We start from the raw sequence: 18003 nt of genomic DNA, 5'->3' as shown, positions 1-18003 counted from the left end.
TGATGGATTTTTATCAGTTGAGGATTGATCTTTGCTGTGCTTTAATACCTAATTGCTTGGCTAGGAAATTCACTGTGAGGTTGATGCTTCTGATACTTTGTTTCCTACAAGATCACCTAGTACTTGCTTGCCTCAGGAGTTCTTGTCTTCCAGGGCCCGTGCTCGTCACCTGTAGTGTTGGCCTTTTTGTTAGGACACTAGTGGCTCTAAAGTTGATAGTTAATCGTTTCCCCCCTTATGTTAGTGATTATTTTTGTTTTATTGCATGCTTGCAGTAACTGTTAATGAAAATGCCAGTCCTTACTGAAGTTTTCATTACTACTTTTTAAATAATTGTTTAATGCTGGCAGATCACTTTATTTTGACAGTTTTCTGAAACAGAAAAGATTGCGCTACCTACTTTGTCAGCATCAGATCCTTTCTGGACCTGCTGTCATGTTTAGTTCAGGCTCATGTAACACAGTCATAGGTGTAGTATTTTATGCCCCTTGAGTTTATTTGAGGCTTTCCTTTTCTTCTTTGACAAAGTAGTTGAGAGTAAAATCTAGGTTGTTTTTAATGTGCTAGGATATACACTACCCTGAATTAATAGCAAAGTCAGGTAAAAGTTATTTAATGGCAGGTCTTGTAGCTTGCAGCCTGGTGGTTTTTAAAGTAAAGCCATATAGACTAAGCACTTAAGAGGCCAGATGTTTTCAGAGCCCTTTAACAAACACATTTGGTACATCTTTAAAGCGATTGTTATCTGTGTTAGTGTGTGCTCAGCTAGATAAGCCTATAGGATGCTGTTTGGATCCATAAGCAATTTTATTTTATCCATCTGTGTGCTTATGAAAGTTGAAGGAACATCCATCAATCATGAAGCAGATACAGAAATCAGCTGGCTAGCAGCTGACTTTCTAGCTTTTTCTTTGTTCCTACATTTGCCTTGCTCCTGATACGTTTAATGATAATACTTCGGAGCCTTCTTCCACGATCATAACAATATCCCTTTTTTTTTTTTGGTAGACATTTTGCTAAATAGAACCTTTTTAGACCCTGTCTTGCCCTAATTTCTGCCATTTGCAGAGTGGGATGGGTTTCTGACACGCTCCAAGTGACCTTGTAGTTGCTCAGCAAGTTTCCTTGAAGAGCAGTAGAGGGACATTGTACTTGTTTTTCCTTCCCTTTGCGCTTTTCTAAGAGTATCTTCCCGTGTAGGACGCCCAGCTTTGACTGTACTAGTGTGCAAGGACAGTGCCCAGCATTCAGAGTCAGTTCAGGGTGTCAGTGTGTAACATTTCCTTTGGCCAATGGGCCAGCACCTGGAAAGATCTGATGTTTCTGAGCAGAAAAGATGACGGCATTTCAGAGGGTTCAGGAATGTGAGCGAGAGAAAAGTGCAGGTGCCTCATCAGTATTTCATCTCAGGGCTAAGCTTCAAATGAAAAGAGTGCATGCAGACTTCAGACTTTTTTTCTTTTCTCTGTGTTCCATCTTCTTACGGAATTCCCTGATTTGATTGGAGTGCTGTGACCTAATTTGAATTTTGGAAGTTGGCATTAAGCATGACTGGTATCTTGCTCATTTTTCTTCTTCTTCCCTATTTTCCATTCTTTATACCCTGATAGAGCAAGTGGATGCAGAGTTCAGCTTTTTGCATGTAGGACTGGTTGATAGGCAGAGCCAAGCATTTATTGAGAATGCTGTCAGGTCAAAAATAACTTGTTGTACTTGTAAACTTTGTGATAATTTTAAAGATATAATATTGGCTAAATATTGTGTTAACCTACAGTTTTAATTTTCTTGAAATTGCTGCTGCTGGTTTTGTGCCTTTTCCTTTCAATGATATAAACTAGAGACGTTAAAATGTTTATGTTAATTAGAGCCTCTGTGATGCCTACATTTTGGAGGAATAAATATCTGACAATCTTAAAGGCCTTTCTCAGGAAAGGTGATTAATTGCATTATATGTGTTCATAAGAGCTGTTTTTCCTTAGCTGATTCACTGTATGAAGTCATCTCTAATATTTGAATTCTGTAAATGAGAGATGATGCAGTGCTCGATTCCTAACATTGATTTCTTGTAAAATGGTGTTAATTAACCCTTCACTCAGTAGGTGTTGTAAATCTCTGCTTTTTTTTTTTTTTTTTTTTTTTTTTTTTTTTTTTTTGAGATGAAGGGGTGGGTTTTTGTTTCAAATTTTTTTCCCCATTTTCACCTGTCTGACCAGCCGTTGACTCTTTCTCTTTCTCTCCTGCTTTCAATGCATCTTGGGTAGAATTGTGGAACAAGCACCAGGAAGTGAAAAAGCAAAAAACTTTGGAAAAAACGAGTAAGGAAATTAAAAAAAACATAGAAACTGACTCCTCCAGCCTCCCCATAACTGCCAACTCCCCAGATGCAGGGTGAGCTTGCATCTATGGCACACAGTTTTTATACCCACAAGAACAAAGGTCAATCAAGAAAGCCTGTATTATAGAGGAGACCAAACAGATCAGTTTGCCCTGGGGAAATTGTGTTCCAATGTCTTTTCTGTTGGTTTTGTTTTGTTTTGTTTTGTTTTTTTTTCCCTGCTATCTTTTTTCCGCCACTGAATGTTGCCTCCTTCAAAGAAGGAGAAGCAGATATTCTGCATCTTCACCACATCAGATATACATGGAAAGATCTGAAGATACTCTATCTCCTTTCTTAAAGACCAGTTTTGCTTAACAAGTCTTTGAGATTAATAGATTGATTGAATGTTACTGGAGTAAAGAATTTGCTGTTCTTTTGAGCCATGAGATGGCAATTTTTGTTACCTGGCATCAACCATGAACAGTTTATGACCACAGTCAGACTGCAACAAGAAATACTTCTGAGGGGGAGAGAGAAGGTATATGTGAATAAATGTATTTAGTGATGCCTGTTAAAGAATAGCCTCATAAGAAGTAATCAACCTGACTTTATTTTTTGTATCCCATATTGAAGGAGTGAAATAGTCTGAGGCTGTTTACAGAGCCTAAATAGTAGTCTAAATCTACACAAATCTTAACATCTATTGAAATGTGATATTGAATAACATATTGAATATATACATTATCTGCAGGTATAGTACAAGGTTTTACTCTTTCGGTTATCACTGTTGTAAATAGAGACATATGACATGCAAACAACAGCTAGTTTGTAATAACCATGATGTGATAGGTGTTTCCTAACCCTAAGTGTAGTTTCTGCTTTGCAGAGCTGATGCCTTTTTTCCAGACGAAAGGTTGCGGAGGATTAATAGCTATGATGAATGGGTGAAAATTCCTGATACTCTGACGAGGCTTGGATTTGCCCCATTAGTTTTAGGCTCCTGACTTAAATACTTTGGTTAAGTACAAGCGAGCATCTGGAGTTAGTTCAGAGATAACGGGGCACCTCTGCAGTACAGCTGACTACATTTAAGATCTGAATTGTTTTCTGCTGAGATAGGAGCGTGTGTGAGACAGACACAAGGCACATGCACACACCTGCTCTCCCAAACTGGGCCTTTCAGGTCTGTGCCTGCATTGGGAGGGATAAACTGAGGTTTTTGTGTTTTAATGTATATTAGACATCAACTCCATACAGAAGGGAAGGGGAGGTTTGTAAGTGCCAACAGTGTGATTGTGGTTATTGTGCTCCTTAAGTTCAGTTACCAGTACTGCCCGCAGCTGTCAGATACCTGAACTGCTTCAGACAGTTTCACTTGCTTTAAAAGTCAAATTGCCAGAAATATATCTGTATTATGTGTTGGGACAGGGAACTCTTAAATTGCTTAAAACACACAGCTGAAGTTTAATGTTCTTGATGTAACAATGAGTTACAAAACTTTTTGCTGCATTGTTACTCAGAACTAGAAATGATGGCTATTTGAATGAGTGGAAATAGACCTCTAGAGGTGTTCTCTAGAAATGTGTATTTCAGGGGAAAATAAGATTCCAAATTTGTAGAAAGGATATTTTTAGGTTTGTTTTTGGGTTCTTTGTAAATTTTGTTCATGCTTTGTTAGAATCTTTGATGATTTGATTTACAGTAACTAAGGTGTATGGATTTAGAGGCAGAATACTATAATAAATGAAGTACACTTTCTGTAAAACACTTCATGTGGAGAATTGGTGGTTGATTAGTAAGCTAGTATAGTCTGCACAGCCCGCTTATGGCTTTGCTATTCATGAGTTTACATACCATCTCAAACTCACTCCCACAAATCTTTGTATATTATCCTTCTCTCTCTCTCTCTCTCTCTCCTCCCTTCCCTTTTTCTGTCCTTTTCCCTGTCTTACCCTCTCTAATATTACATGTAGTACAAACATGTTCATAATTCCCAGGTTGTTGTGATCAGCGGTTATAAGAGATAGTGGCATTGTTTGCTTAGAGATACTGGATATAGTCATGGGCATATAATACAAATATTCCAGCTGCTGATCATGTCTTCCTGTTACTGAATAGTTGGCAGATATGGATATGGCAGAAGTGTTGCACTCGGTCTCTTCCCCTTTTTGAGAGTAGTGACATTCTGTGTACAGTCTATAACACATTCTTTTCTTGCCTCGTTATTTACCTCATTCAGTGCTTATCCAGATTTCTTTTCAGGCTCTACCTCTCCGTCATTCTCTTTTCCTTCTGCCATCCCATCAGAAGACAATAGATGATACAATTCTAGAACTGCATGAGAAACTGAACATAAAATTCTTTATCCTTTTTTTTTCCCCCCTTTTTTGTTTTTGGATCAGCAGGTTAATGAATGCATGACTTAAAGCTTGCTGATTCCCTCTCTCACTACTGACCTCTGTGATTGCCAACTCTGGAGAGCCATTTGTTAATGTAATTGGGGAATGTTGTGAAGCACAGCATCATACAAGCTGCTTCCTTGAAATTCTTACTGGTTTAGCACCAATTATTGCTGTTTATGTTCTTGTCATGTGCTGCCTCATTTTTGCATAGATAGTTGCTGTGGGCAACCTAACAAACTCAGTCTAAGACTTTGAGCAAACGAGCTGTTCAGAAAAGGATTCTGACTTTAAGTAAATAGGTATCCTTTATTTTACCAGGAATAAAGGAAGTGGCTTCCTAGAGTTGAATGGCAACTGCTCTGCATGTGTTACTGTAACTGGAAGCTACTTGACCTTTGTCTGTCCTCTTTTTTTCTCTTGAATGGCTAATAAAGGTACTGCTTAGTGATAGTCACTCCCGGACTATGCCTTTGGAGTGTTTGAAATTCAAACTAATGTTTGAAGAGAATGGCAGATGTGTCCTGCTGGCCTTGTTTACAGTACCAAGGAATAAATAAAAAAAAAAAAAAATCAAAAAAAAAAATCAAAGGAATGAGAAAGCAAATTTGTTTGCTTGGTACTGTTCCTGCTTTCAGTCTGTCATCTGCTTTCTGCCATACTGTTTTTTCTTGGTACAGTAATGATTTACTTTTTCCTTTATTCAGGGCCAGAAGGTGTGAAACACTTCGACTTGGGAGAAACAGATGAGAAAAAATCCCAAATCAGTGCAGACAGTGGCCTCAGTTTGGCCTCAGGTTCTCAGGTCAGTGGCTACCTATGCTTGCTTTATTTATGTGGTGAGAGAGAAAATTCTTATATTCGCTACTTAATTGTGGGAAGACTTCTAGGGTTTGAGCATTCTTGACTCATTCAATAAAATTTCCCCTCTTTCTGTAGGGGACTGGTCTTTGCAAACTTCTCAATTTTAGGACCCTATGATCTTTCTGACACGCAGGCAGTAGTTTCACTTTAGCTAAATGAACCAAGGAAGCATAAGGCATGTGATTCAAGACCCCGGAGGAATGGGAAGTGATGTTCTCTCCTTATGATAAAAATTAATGTGACTTTTCTTCCCATCCTTTATATGTGTTGATTGCAGAAGAGTGACTTCGACTCTATTCCCAGCGGAGGACCAGCAATTATGGTCCGAAGTACAAGCCAGGATTCTGAAGTTAGCACAGTGGTAGGATATGCCCAAAGTGGAATCTTGATGTGGTTCACTGCTTGCTGAAGTGGGGGAGGGCATTTTGTGCCTGTGTTTTGTGTGGTATGGCTACATACTGTCGTGCATGCATAATGTATGTCTAGGAGTTCTTTCTCCAGAGCCCCTGAGTGGGTGGCAAGCAATGTGTGTCTTATAAAGCACTATGTATGTGTGTTATAGGTAGAATGCATCCTTCATATATGGCACTTGTTGCTGCTACATACTCCTACATATTGGTGTATTTATGGAACTGGTAAATTACAATAATTTTATAAATATGCCTTAGTTGTGTATAAACCATCTATAAAGAATAGAAGTTTAAAAATGTAACCCGAGAGCAGAAAAGATAGATCATTTGATGCATTAAACACAGAACAAACTTTCTGATGTATTACCTTAAAGCACTTGAGTCATATCAAAATATGTCTGCTTGCTTTCTGATCAAATGTAGGGCCTAGAGGGAAAAGGCAGCAGGAGTGAATTCAATAAAAAAGAATGAGTCTTCTCCCTAGCATGTGTTATCTGATATGGTATATTCCAGGGATAAAACTCAAGGAAGTTCCCTTTTTGTTTTTGTTGGTGGTTTTTCTTCTCTCTAAACCGCTGCATACCTGTGGATATCTGGCTTCCCATCATCTTTTCCCAGCCTGTAACAAGAATAATACTCTGATTGTCTTTCTTTAACGGACCCAGAAATTGTATTCTATGGGATACTTCCCCAGACAGAAGAAGGATCTATGAGCTGGTTGATATTCAAGTATGTCCTCCTCCAAGCTCAAGAAAAGTCCATCCCAACAAGTAGGGAACCAAGCAGAGGTGGTAGGAGTCCTGCATGGATGAGCAAAGAGCTCCTACCTGAACTCAGATGTAAAAAGGAAGTATACAAGAGGTAGAAGCAGGGGCAGGTGACCCGGGAGGAGTATACGTTTGCTGTCTCATCTTGCAGGGATAGGGTTAGGAAAGCTAGTATGACCTGGAATTGAATCTGGCAAGGAATGTGAATGGAAATGTGAAAGCATTCTACAAGTACATAAGCAGCAAGAGAAGGGACTAGGGAAATTGTAGGCCTGCTGCTGAGTGGGGCAGAGAAACTGGTGACAGATGGAAGAGGCTGAGGTACTTGTGACATTCTTTGCCACTATCTTTACCAGTCAAACTGGCCTTTGGGAATCTCAGGCCCCTGAGACCAGAGGAAAAGTCTGGAACAAGAAAAATGTAGCCTTGGTGGGGGATGACCAGTCACTTCAACAAACTGGATATGTGTAAATCTATGGTTCCTCAGCCTCAAACGCAGAGGGAGCTGGCTCATGCCATTATGAGGCCACTCCTGACTGTCTCTGAACAGTCATGGTGATTAGGAGAGGTTCCTGAAGACCAGAAGGCAGCAAATACCACTCTTATCTTCAAGAAGGGTAACAGGAAAGATCTGGGGAGCTACACACTGGTCACCCTCACCTCAGTCCTTGGGAAAGGTGATGGAGAAAATACTCCTGGAAAAAGTTTCCAAACTCATGAAAAACAAGAAGGCGAATGGGACTTGTCATCATAGATTTACAAAGGGGCAGGCATGCTTAACCAACCTGATAGCCTTCTACAATGAGATGACTAGTGTGGTGGATAAGGGGAGAGCAGCAGGTGTTGTTTACCTCAACTTCTGTAAAGCTTTTGACATTGTCTCCTGTAACATAGACAAGCTGACAAAGTATAGGTTAGGTAAGTGGACAGTGAGGTGCACTGGAAATTGGCTGAACAACTGGGTCCAGAGAGTTGTGATCAGTGTCACAAAGTCTAGCTTGGAGGCAAGTGGTGCACCCCCACAGTCAGTACTGGGGCCTGTATGAAGTATTGTTCAACACAGTATTGTTGAACATCTTCAGTGATGACCTGGGTGATGGTACAGAGCAAGTTGGCAGATGATACAAAACTGGGAGGAGTGGCCAATACACCAGATGGTTGAGCCACAATTCAGAGGGACCTCAACAGGCTGGAGAACTGGGCAGAGTGGAATCTATGAAGTTCCAAAAGCAGAAAATGCCAAGTTCTACAACTGGGGAGGAATAACCTCAGTCACCAGTACACGCTGGGGGCTGACTGGCTGGAAAGCAGCTTTGTTGGGAAGGACCTTGGGATCTTGGTGGATGACAAACTGACCATGAGCCAGCAATGCATCCTGATGGCAAAAAGGCCAGTGGTATTCTGGGCTGCATGAGGAAGAGCAGTGTCAGCAGGTCGAGGGAGGTGATCCTTCTGCTTTACTCAGCATTGCTGAGGCTGCATCTGGAGCATTATGTCCAGTTCTGGACTCCCCAGTACAAGGATAAGGACTTACTGGAGTGCGCCCAGCTGGGGGCCACAAAGACGATTTAAGGGACTGGAGCATTTTTGATGAGAGACTGAGAGAGCTGGGACTCTTCAGCCTGGAGAAGAGGAGGCTCAGAGGGGATCTTGCCAATGGGTATAAATACCTGCTGGGAGGGAATGAAGGCAAGGGAGCGAGACTCCTCTCGATAATACCAGTTGGCAGGACAAGAGGCAGTCAACACAACATTCAAAGCGCAGGAAATTCCATCTTAACACAAGAAAATGCTTTTTTAGCTTGAGGGTGGTCAAACACTGGAGTAGTTTGCCCAGAGAGGTTGTGGATTCTCCATCTGTGGAGATTATAAAAACTTGACTGGACATGGTCCTCAGCAGCATACTCTAGTGACCCTGCGTGAGCAGCAGGGCTCATCTATAGATGATCTTAACAGATCCCTTCCAACCTAAACAGTCCTGTGATTTTTCTGAAGGGCTTTTTGAGTCTCTCTCTTAATCTTTTTCTGCAGAGTAGAGGAAAAGACAATGTTACTGAAGGAGAAAAGGCAAATATGGCCTTCAGATGTACTACTTCTTATTTTACGCCTTAAGAAACATTTTACGAATGTTGTCTCCACAGTGTCTTTATCTGTTGAAGGTAACTGCTTTATTTGTCTCCACAGGTCAGTAACAGTTCCGGAGAGACATTAGGAGCGGACAGTGACTTGAGTAGCAATGCTGGTGATGGCCCAAGCGTGGAAAATGGTGGCAATTTGGCAGGATCCAGGGGCACTGTGTCAGACAGTGAAATTGAGACAAACTCTGCTACTAGCTCTATCTTTGTAAGGGCATTGCAGACTTCCCTTTTTTTTTTTTTTTTTTTTTTTAATTTAGTTAAATCTTGTACAGTAATTGTTTCAGTGTGTGTGCATGTGCGGAAGAGGATATCTGATGCTGTTCTAAGGGTTAATCAGCAATGACTTGCAATATTAAAATATTAAAGATGTAATTCTGTATGGATACACATACCTTCCTTCATTTCCTGTGCAATACATGGTTCTTTAAGAATAGTAGATTCACATCTCATACCATGTTACTGGCTCTGGCAATATTTATTTCCCCCTCATTCAATATTTCTCTCAACCAAATGGACATTTAATCACCCTTCAGAGGCAAAACAACTTGGGCATTGTTCAACCTTACCTAACTAAGAGAACAGATGCCCTGTTTCTTAGCAGCAGCTGTTTGATAGAGGGGAGGGACAACCTACTGTAGGTTTAGCAGCCTTTCTGTTTCTTTAAAACATTACTTTAATTTTATTTGAAGTGTAATCATAACTTTTAAATATATTTTCCTAGTTGGAAGATTTGTATGCAGTAAAATTCAGGTTATCTGAGAGTGCTTCTTGTTCCTTTTGTTTTTTAAAGTCCTTGATTATTTGGTATAACCTCAAACATACATTTTACCAAGAAAATAATTATATACTCAATTTGACTAAATCAGGTTGTCAGCCAAATATGAAAACGACTAGCAATGCCTTAAGATTGGTCTCACTGTGTTCATTATTTCATAATCCTGGTAAGACTGTAAAAGCCTTTACAGCAAATTTTAAGCAACAAATAAAATCATTGTGCTTCATTGTAGATTTCTTCTAAAAGCATGAAATGATGTAACCATGTCAGCTTATCTAGCTGCAAGGTGGTGTCTTCTCAGTTACTAAAGAGTTAGACTTCTTTTTTTAAACACTTAGTTTTCTGTGTTTTTCTATTTGGTTAATGAAACTAAGTGGAATTTTAAGAACCCTCGCAACAGATTTAGAACAAAGATGATGGGTGTACATGATGTATGATGAATGTCAAGTATTGCACCATAGTTTACCTGGTGGTAGAGAAATAGAAGGGCCAACTTTATTATCAGAGTTCCTGCTGGCTGATAGTACCATCACACAGTTCCTCATACTGTATGATATGCAATCATTTGCTTAATATCATACCTTTATGAATGGTAAATGAAAGAAAAACCTGTAATGTGTGAATGGGAGATAGAGCTCAGGTAATCTTATTCTGCTTGTGAATATTAATTTTCTGTGCAGTCCTTAGAAGGCTGCGTATTTCTTCTGTTGCTCACAATCTATACAATGACAGTGATCTTCAGCTATTTCCTAAACAGTGGGAAAGATTTACTATTGGGATTTGGGCAAATTTTCTGCATAAGCATAAAATATGGGGGATGACAGAAGGGGTTTAACTGTTCTCTCCTTTAGTCTGGGATTTGAATTTTTTGTTTTGTCTCAGTTTTCCTTCAGGGAAGCATTTTGCTTCCTCTATTTTGATATCTCTGTCTCTCTTTGTTTTTCCTTTGTCTGACTCTGGACTTTCAGGTCTTTGAACAGAGTAATTTATTTGTTTTGTGAACATCTGTGGGAGAAGCATCTATGAAGTATAGCTTGCAAATGGCATCTGTTAAGCACAACACTGGACTGCAAGAAACAGCCCTGCAGGGTGCAGAGTTAAATTGTCTGACACCTCTTGTATTATTTTCAGGCCAAGTCTCACAACCTGAAGCAGAGTGTGAAGGATAGCAAAGGCAGTACTCCAGGGAGAGGTCCAGAGGATGGGAACCAGCGTGTCTATCTCTACGAAGGACTTTTGGGTAAACTTTTTTTTTTTTTTGTGGGGAGGGGATCCTTTAGACTGAAGCTCAGGTGGGGTTGTGTCTGGGCAGACTAGAATTTTTACATCCCCAGAGACTGCTTTTAACCACTTACTGTTGTCCACACTGATAGAATAGGAGGGCACATCAGGCCATTCAGAGTAAAGCCAAAGATTTGCTGGGAAGATTGAATAAGAGGAGATGAGTGTGAGTGGTGCAGTTTGCATAAAATGTAGCTTGTCCATGTCTTTTGCTGTTCTTGAATAAGAATTCCTTAAACCACTGGCAAAAGGGGAGAAGGAACTTACTTAGCTATGCATGGAAGGCTAAAATGTATCACCGATCTTTGAAAAGGATCCTTCAGTTTAAGTCATTGTCTAGAGTGCTACTAAACTCAGAATACTAATGGCCTTCCAGTGTATCCTTGAATTAAGAGTATGTTGGCTTTTTTGAAATGTATCTTACCTGGACTTGCTGTTAATCAAGAGCTCTCTCTTCCTGTCTTTTTCATCCTTTCCATTTATCATTCCTACCTGCTTGGAATGGTGCAGGTAGGGATAAAGGATCTGTCTGGGACCAGTTAGAGGATGCTGCAATGGAAACCTTCTCTATGAGTAATAATCTTTTCTTTCCACTTGTCTCTGTGTTTGCCATGATCTGGGTTTGTGTGAGATATTCCTGTCACTTTTGGGCAGTGTTAACAGTATATGGAAGAAGATATACTCCTTAAAGGATAGAGATGAGAGGTACTTTTGTGTAAGGGTTTGGAAAGATTATGCCATGAATTAGAATGAGTGATATGTCTTGTCTTCTCTTTTACACTTTGCTTCTGTTGTGATATTGCTTGTGGTTTAAAAGTAGTATTTTTTTTTTTTTTTAACTATGGATTAATTGTGTGTTGGCTTGTTGTGTTTTCAAGGAGTGGGAAGGAACAGGAATTAATCTTAAAGTATTTGACTGAAGTAAATGGAATAAATGCTCAATTTTTGTATACATTGCATAGGCAAAGAGCGTTCAACTTTGTGGGACCAGATGCAGTTCTGGGAAGATGCTTTTCTGGATGCTGTCATGTTAGAGAGAGAAGGAATGGGGATGGATCAGGGACCTCAGGAGATGATTGACAGGTAAAGTTCTTTAGTAGACATCTTTCCTCCTCATTGTTTCACCTGGGGCTGAAATAGTAAAAAAAAAAAAAATATTTTAGTTCTGCTGAACATGCGGTTGTCACTTTGCAAGTCTTGGTATTGTACCTGGCTGTTTCAAAGTGAACCTCTTGTCTCTGTGCTGGCCAGTACCTCCTGATACTGAAATACTGTCTTCTGTTGAAACATATATTTTAACTCTTGCGGCGAGGTGATATTTCCAGAGAGATGGGTAATGTAAGCACAATCACAGTACGAATAGAAGGAATAGACTAGAACAGTAGTAAAGCAAGATGGCAAGAAGACTGCATCCTGGAATAAAGGAAGATATCAGTGTGTTGACATAAGGTGAAAGAATTAAATGTCTTCAGAAACTGTATTTCAAGCCTTCTTAAAATGCAAAGTCACTTATAGCTGCTTTTACTTTACAGTTTGTAGTTAAAAGAAACAAACAAAAAACCCATGGAGGGAACCACTCTCTAGAAATATCTGTGTGATTGCTTAAAGCTAGACTATTTCTAAGATGTCAGTCTTCACTACCTGCTTGCTTTTTTTTTTTCTTTTTTTCCTCAGCTTTGCTAATATCTGATCATTCTCTGCTCTGTCACCTGCAGCTGTACCAGCTATACCCATGCTATCACATAACATGGTACCAGCTACACCCATGCTGTCACGTAACATGGGATCTGATAGCCAAAATAAGAACTAGCTTGTAGAGTGCTAGTTTGAAAACTGTTTCTATTTCTACAAAATCCCTACCTTACTGGAAAAAGAGAGCGTCTGTGTGCTTCCTTCATCAGTTTACTTCTCCCTTGCAGCTGCCTTTCAGTTCGAAAGGCAGGTAGCTCTTGTACTGAGCTATATATTCCTCTTCTGGCAGTTGTCATTGCCATGGAGCTGTGACTGCAGAAAAGAGGAAATGGATGAACCCAGTGGACCACTGGGAGAACTTTCCCACTGAGCAGATGTTACTTCAACTAGTTAATAATGAAATGTTTAATTAGTGATCACAGTGTTTTACTGAAAATGCCCATTTGGCTCAGTGGTTTTGGAGGTTTTATTTGCCATACACTTCACAAATAGTGCTCTGTCCTCTGCCAGTGCTGTAGTGAATTGGTTGAAGAATGCCTGTGAGCCTGCTTCAGATCTAACTCTTCTTGCAGGTATCTTTCCCTGGGAGAACATGATCGAAAGCGTTTGGAGGATGATGAGGATCGCTTGTTGGCTACACTGCTGCATAATATGATTGCTTATATGCTTATGATAAAGGTGACTTCTTTTTCTTTTCGATACATCACTGCTCAGATTTTATCAGTGTGTTTTGCTGGTTTTGTTTTGAAACCATACATCTCTGTTCACAGAGCCCAGAACAGTGAAATACAAAAGAATGTTATAAAATCATCTCCTAATCTTAATGAAAAAAATTGTTTCAGTGACTGGAGATTCTTTGAGATATGTTGTCTGAGTTTACTGAGTTCTATGCCATGGGTATGAATATACATTGCCATTTACAATAGAAAAAAATACTATTTCTACTAGTAATTTTAGAGGACGTTCTTATTTTTAAGAGTATGGGTTACAAATTAAGTAGAGAGCATCTTCTAATCTGATTTCCTCACAGCTGCACATTCCAAGTGTGGGCAGATTTGTGAACATGTGTATCAATAACGTAACATGAAATTTGCTATTACTAGTAAGCAACCCTTCTTTTCTCATTCAGTGGTCTCTCTGTGTGCACCTTAATGCTGCAGGTGGCTACTAGCAATATCTTTCTTATAGTCTGAATGATTTCTTCGGTAGTCCAAATCTTCCCTCAAAGCCACTGGAAAAATCAATCTTCTAGAATTTTTTGTCATGTTTAGAAGCAACTTAGGGGCATGGTTTTACCTGTAACATATTTGATGCACTGTGTCGTCCAGTGCAACAGCTTGACAGTAAGAATAGCTATACACAGGTGAGACATCATTCCACAGATAAAGAATGAGTGTTACCCAAACAGTGGAAGAAGTTATGTAATTGGGGGCGGGGAAGAGGAAGGAATAGCAGTGGAGAGAGGGAAAGAAGGTATCTATTTTTCCTGACATAAATGGAATATCAAGGCAAGTTTTAAGATGGGATTTGAGTATATTTGGAACTAGTTCATTTCAGAAGAAGACTCTGGGATTTGGCTATTAGGACTTGCATTGCTGCAATATGTAGAGTTAATGATAACCAATGTATGTACTTTCATCAAAGGATGCAGACGAGGAGAGTGAATAATACTGGTTTCAAAAAGCTGTCTCATGAGAGATGCTGATAGTGTTATTCCTAGAGGAGTAGGATGTCTTTTGGTGTGGTGGAAATAATCAGATCCATGAGAAGACAGTTTTCTGGGGGAAAGGGATAAGGAGACAAACGGGATATTACACCTTTGAAAATGGTATCACTCTGGGCCTGTTGGTTATAGATGAAAAGGGAATACAGGAGATCTGGGAGTTGTGATTATAAACATTGTTTCTTTCAGTGCATCTTCAGAGATATTTGAGAGTGAGAATGGCAGGAAGAACTGGGCGAAAAAAGGGTTGTGGGGTGTTGGTGTGTTTGTATTTGTGTTTTTTTTTTTTGTTACTGTTGTGGTTGCTTTCCCCACCCACCCCAACCCTGCTTATGTGAAGGTTTTAAGAGACTAAAGACCGTATCAAGACATCTCATCTTTGAGCAGCTTCTAGTGGAAACGACAAAGTTGGAAGGCTTTCTGTTACTAGAGAGGTGAATTCTTCTGACCTATCAAGGGAAGCATAATCCTCCAAACCTAACGCCTTGGTGTTTCAATTAATTTTCTTGTTTTGGGATAGCAGAGCCTAGTAGTTTTTACATAAAAAAAATACTGAAAAATACAGTGCTTTCTTTCAAGTGCAAAGAATTCTTGCCAAAGGAAGGAAGCAGGTCGAGTTTGTTTTGTATGCTCCATAGTGTTAAGGTCATAATCACAATATGGTTAAAAAGGATGTCTGATCTAGCTTGAAGTCAGTGCTCGAGCATGAGTGTACTGTCTTGAAGCCTTTAGTATCAATGCCTGGCATTCACAGTGGCCTTTTGAAACAGCACCCGAGGCAGAAGTGTTTTGCTTCTGAGCTTCTCTGCAGCTCATCTTTAGAAGGAACCTGCTGCTGTTTGAGGACTATCTGGAAATGCTTGTTAGAGCCCTGGCCTAGTGACCCGAAGCAGATCATGAGAGAGTGAGAATTCTGAAAGATGTCATGACTTTGTTTTGGTATTTCTTGTGTTGAGGGCTCCACAGTTGACTAAATCAACTCTTTGCAGAGGAAGAGGTGAAGCTAGCCTGGCAGATGAGACTCATCACGTAAATGGCAACGTGGAGGACTGAGGCTTTTGATGTCAGTAGTTGGAAGCGGATGGTAGTGGAATTGCTGCTCCTGTGCAAGAGCAGGCAGGAGATCTGTTGTGCACAGTATCACTTGCCCAGGAGCTGGGAAAAGTGGTGTACATGCAACTTCTGCTTGTATTGCTGGACTAAAGAGGCCCTAGCATGGCTGAGCTGGGGATCAGTTGTTTTGCTGTCTTGGCAATGGAAACCAAGATGGGTTGACTTTTTGGAGGTAGGGGTCGCTGCCTATGAATAGAGGAGAGTATGTAACTGTCTTTATATCTGCCTTCTAGGTGAACAAGAATGATATTAGGAAGAAGGTGCGTCGTCTAATGGGAAAATCCCATATTGGATTGGTGCACAGCCAGCAAATAAATGATATTCTAGACAAACTTGCCAATCTGGTAAGTAAAACAGTCATGAGTGATGCATCTGTGGGAGCTATAGTGGAGGAAGAAAACTATCTGAAGAATCTTCTATAAATGCTTTGCAACACTAATTTAAAAATATTAAAAATAATTAAATACTGCCTTCACATGTGTAGAATAAAGACTGACTCTATGACCCTGTTTATGATATTATAATGTTACGCAGTTATCAGTTATAATTGCAATACAAATACGTATAAACATGACACTTTGGTACCACAGTTCTGTGCAACCCTAATATTTTCTTCATATCACTTTCGTGGGCAGGAACCTTTATTTTTACTATGTCTGTAACAAGTGTTTAGTTTTACATCAGTTTCCAGGTCATTATAAGACTTGTCGCAATCAGTTTCTAAACAAAACTGTTTCTGCTATCAGCTCCCATGCAGAATAAACCTTACGTCCTGTAATGCTCGTTAAGAATACAGGGTAACTAAGTTAATAAAACCAGCCAGCTTTTAACACAACCATCACCAGGATGTATGCAAGTCAGACCCTTTAAAAGCTAATTTTTCAAAGCATTTTTACATTTGGAACTTAGTTTTATACACAAAAAAGGACACAAAATTATATTACAATTAATTGAGAAAAAGCAGACCAGTTTACTGCAATGTTACAGGAACCCAGACACTTCACTATCCCATACTGAGTATGGTACCAGTGTGAATGTTGTATCCTGCGATAACTCTCATAGTCACACTTGTTGAAACTAAACTTACTAGAGTATCTCGCTTAAGGCTTTGCGCAAAACTGCCTTCTGTCAGCTGTGTTAAAGGTCTTTTTCTTTCATTTGTTGAAAATGCTTCCAGCGTCACCCAATGGACTTTTTTTCAATAGATTGGGAGAAATTGGTTTCAGAGTTCATTAATGATTGCCTATTTTTTCTCTAGAATGGACGGGAACTCCCTGTGAGACCGAGTGGCAGCCGCCACATCAAGAAGCAGACCTTTGTAGTACATGCAGGGACAGACACAACAGGAGACATATTTTTCATGGAGGTAGGGACAAGAATAGGATTAATGCAACCAGTAGCATTCAATAAATAATACTAGAAATCTTATGCAATATTTTATGCTCCCAGGTATGTGATGATTGCATTGTGCTGAGAAGCAACATTGGAACCGTGTATGAACGCTGGTGGTATGAGAAACTCATCAACATGACTTACTGTCCCAAAACAAAAGTGCTGTGCCTCTGGCGGAGGAATGGTCAGGAGACACAACTGAACAAGTTCTACACCAAGAAGGTGCGCATCTTGTTTAATGCACACAGTACTGAGGGCAAACTGCATAGAACAAACAAAGCCTTCCTGTGTCATATTCCACGTTTCATCAAGAAACAGCATTCCCTCCCCAGCACTGGTTACTGAACCGCAGTGGCTGTTCAGCAGCACTGACATCTGAAGCTGGCATTATGCCCTGTCATTCACCTGATGACAGTAGTACAGCAGGATGTAGTTTAAGAAATTACATGTGTAGCTTTTACCTTTTTTTTTTTTTTTTTTTTTTGTTAGAGTATTACTAAACATTGTGTGAGCTTGCAGGCTTATAAAGGTAGTAAAAACATTGTGGTAGATTCATGGGGAAAAAGCTAAATAAAGTCTTAGTAATTGAGTTAATTGTGTCATTTTTAATGGCAAACCCAAACTGATAAAATAGATAAAAATTTTTCTCCATGGGCCCATGTTCGATTTTTATTTCATATATACCTATATTCTCTACTAATATGAAAGCATTTTTCTTCTCCTTATGATTAATTGCAAATGTAAAGAAATTGCTTAAACCTACTAGGAAAACTCCAGTAACTCCTACTCAATGACCAGCAAACAAAACGTAGAGATTTGTAAATGCAAGCAGTATATTGAAAGGTTATTATCTTCAAGATATATAAAAGGATTAGATTTCTGCTTCAAAAAATTTATTTTGCATAAGCCAGGTCATCATAATGCAGGTGTGAATACAAAGGGAAGGAGGACAAAAGCAGTGTGCTACAGAAATTTCTTGAAAAATTAATTGCATGTACCTTGGGCTTTGGACAGAAAATTTTCTTAAACTTTACTCTGAGATTATGGCTTAATTATTAGTTGATATTAGAGAGGGGAGTTGGAGGAAGATGAATAAAAGAATATGGCATAAGGGTATTGGTAAGAATAACAAA

General features: G+C 39.5%; 1 protein-coding gene across 48 annotated transcripts in view; it reads left to right on the top strand.

The window, feature by feature from the left end:
- The window catches only part of MADD (MAP kinase activating death domain), a 76144-nt gene that overhangs the window by 41918 nt on the left and 16223 nt on the right, over positions 1 to 18003 (top strand). For 21 of the 48 annotated variants that reach the window (XM_032993302.2, XM_032993347.2, XM_032993335.2 and 18 more), the window contains 11 exons: positions 2262 to 2315; positions 5424 to 5521; positions 5858 to 5941; positions 8941 to 9099; positions 10801 to 10909; positions 11461 to 11523; positions 11913 to 12033; positions 13215 to 13320; positions 15712 to 15822; positions 16737 to 16844; positions 16928 to 17092. In XM_032993302.2, coding sequence (XP_032849193.1) covers positions 2262 to 2315; positions 5424 to 5521; positions 5858 to 5941; positions 8941 to 9099; positions 10801 to 10909; positions 11461 to 11523; positions 11913 to 12033; positions 13215 to 13320; positions 15712 to 15822; positions 16737 to 16844; positions 16928 to 17092 — 1178 coding nt within the window. The remainder of the gene's footprint in view (positions 1 to 2261; positions 2316 to 5423; positions 5522 to 5857; positions 5942 to 8940; positions 9100 to 10800; positions 10910 to 11460; positions 11524 to 11912; positions 12034 to 13214; positions 13321 to 15711; positions 15823 to 16736; positions 16845 to 16927; positions 17093 to 18003) is intronic. The other 27 variants (XM_032993350.2, XM_032993337.2, XM_032993329.2 and 24 more) reach the window with 6 other exon arrangements.

The sequence above is a fragment of the Tyto alba genome, unplaced genomic scaffold (assembly GCF_018691265.1).
Source record: "Tyto alba isolate M040663 unplaced genomic scaffold, T.alba_DEE_v4.0 Super-Scaffold_18, whole genome shotgun sequence".
Classification (NCBI taxonomy): Eukaryota; Metazoa; Chordata; class Aves; order Strigiformes; family Tytonidae; genus Tyto; species Tyto alba.
The sequence above is the reverse complement of the archived record's forward strand: the minus strand, read 5'-3'. Positions and strand labels throughout refer to the sequence as shown.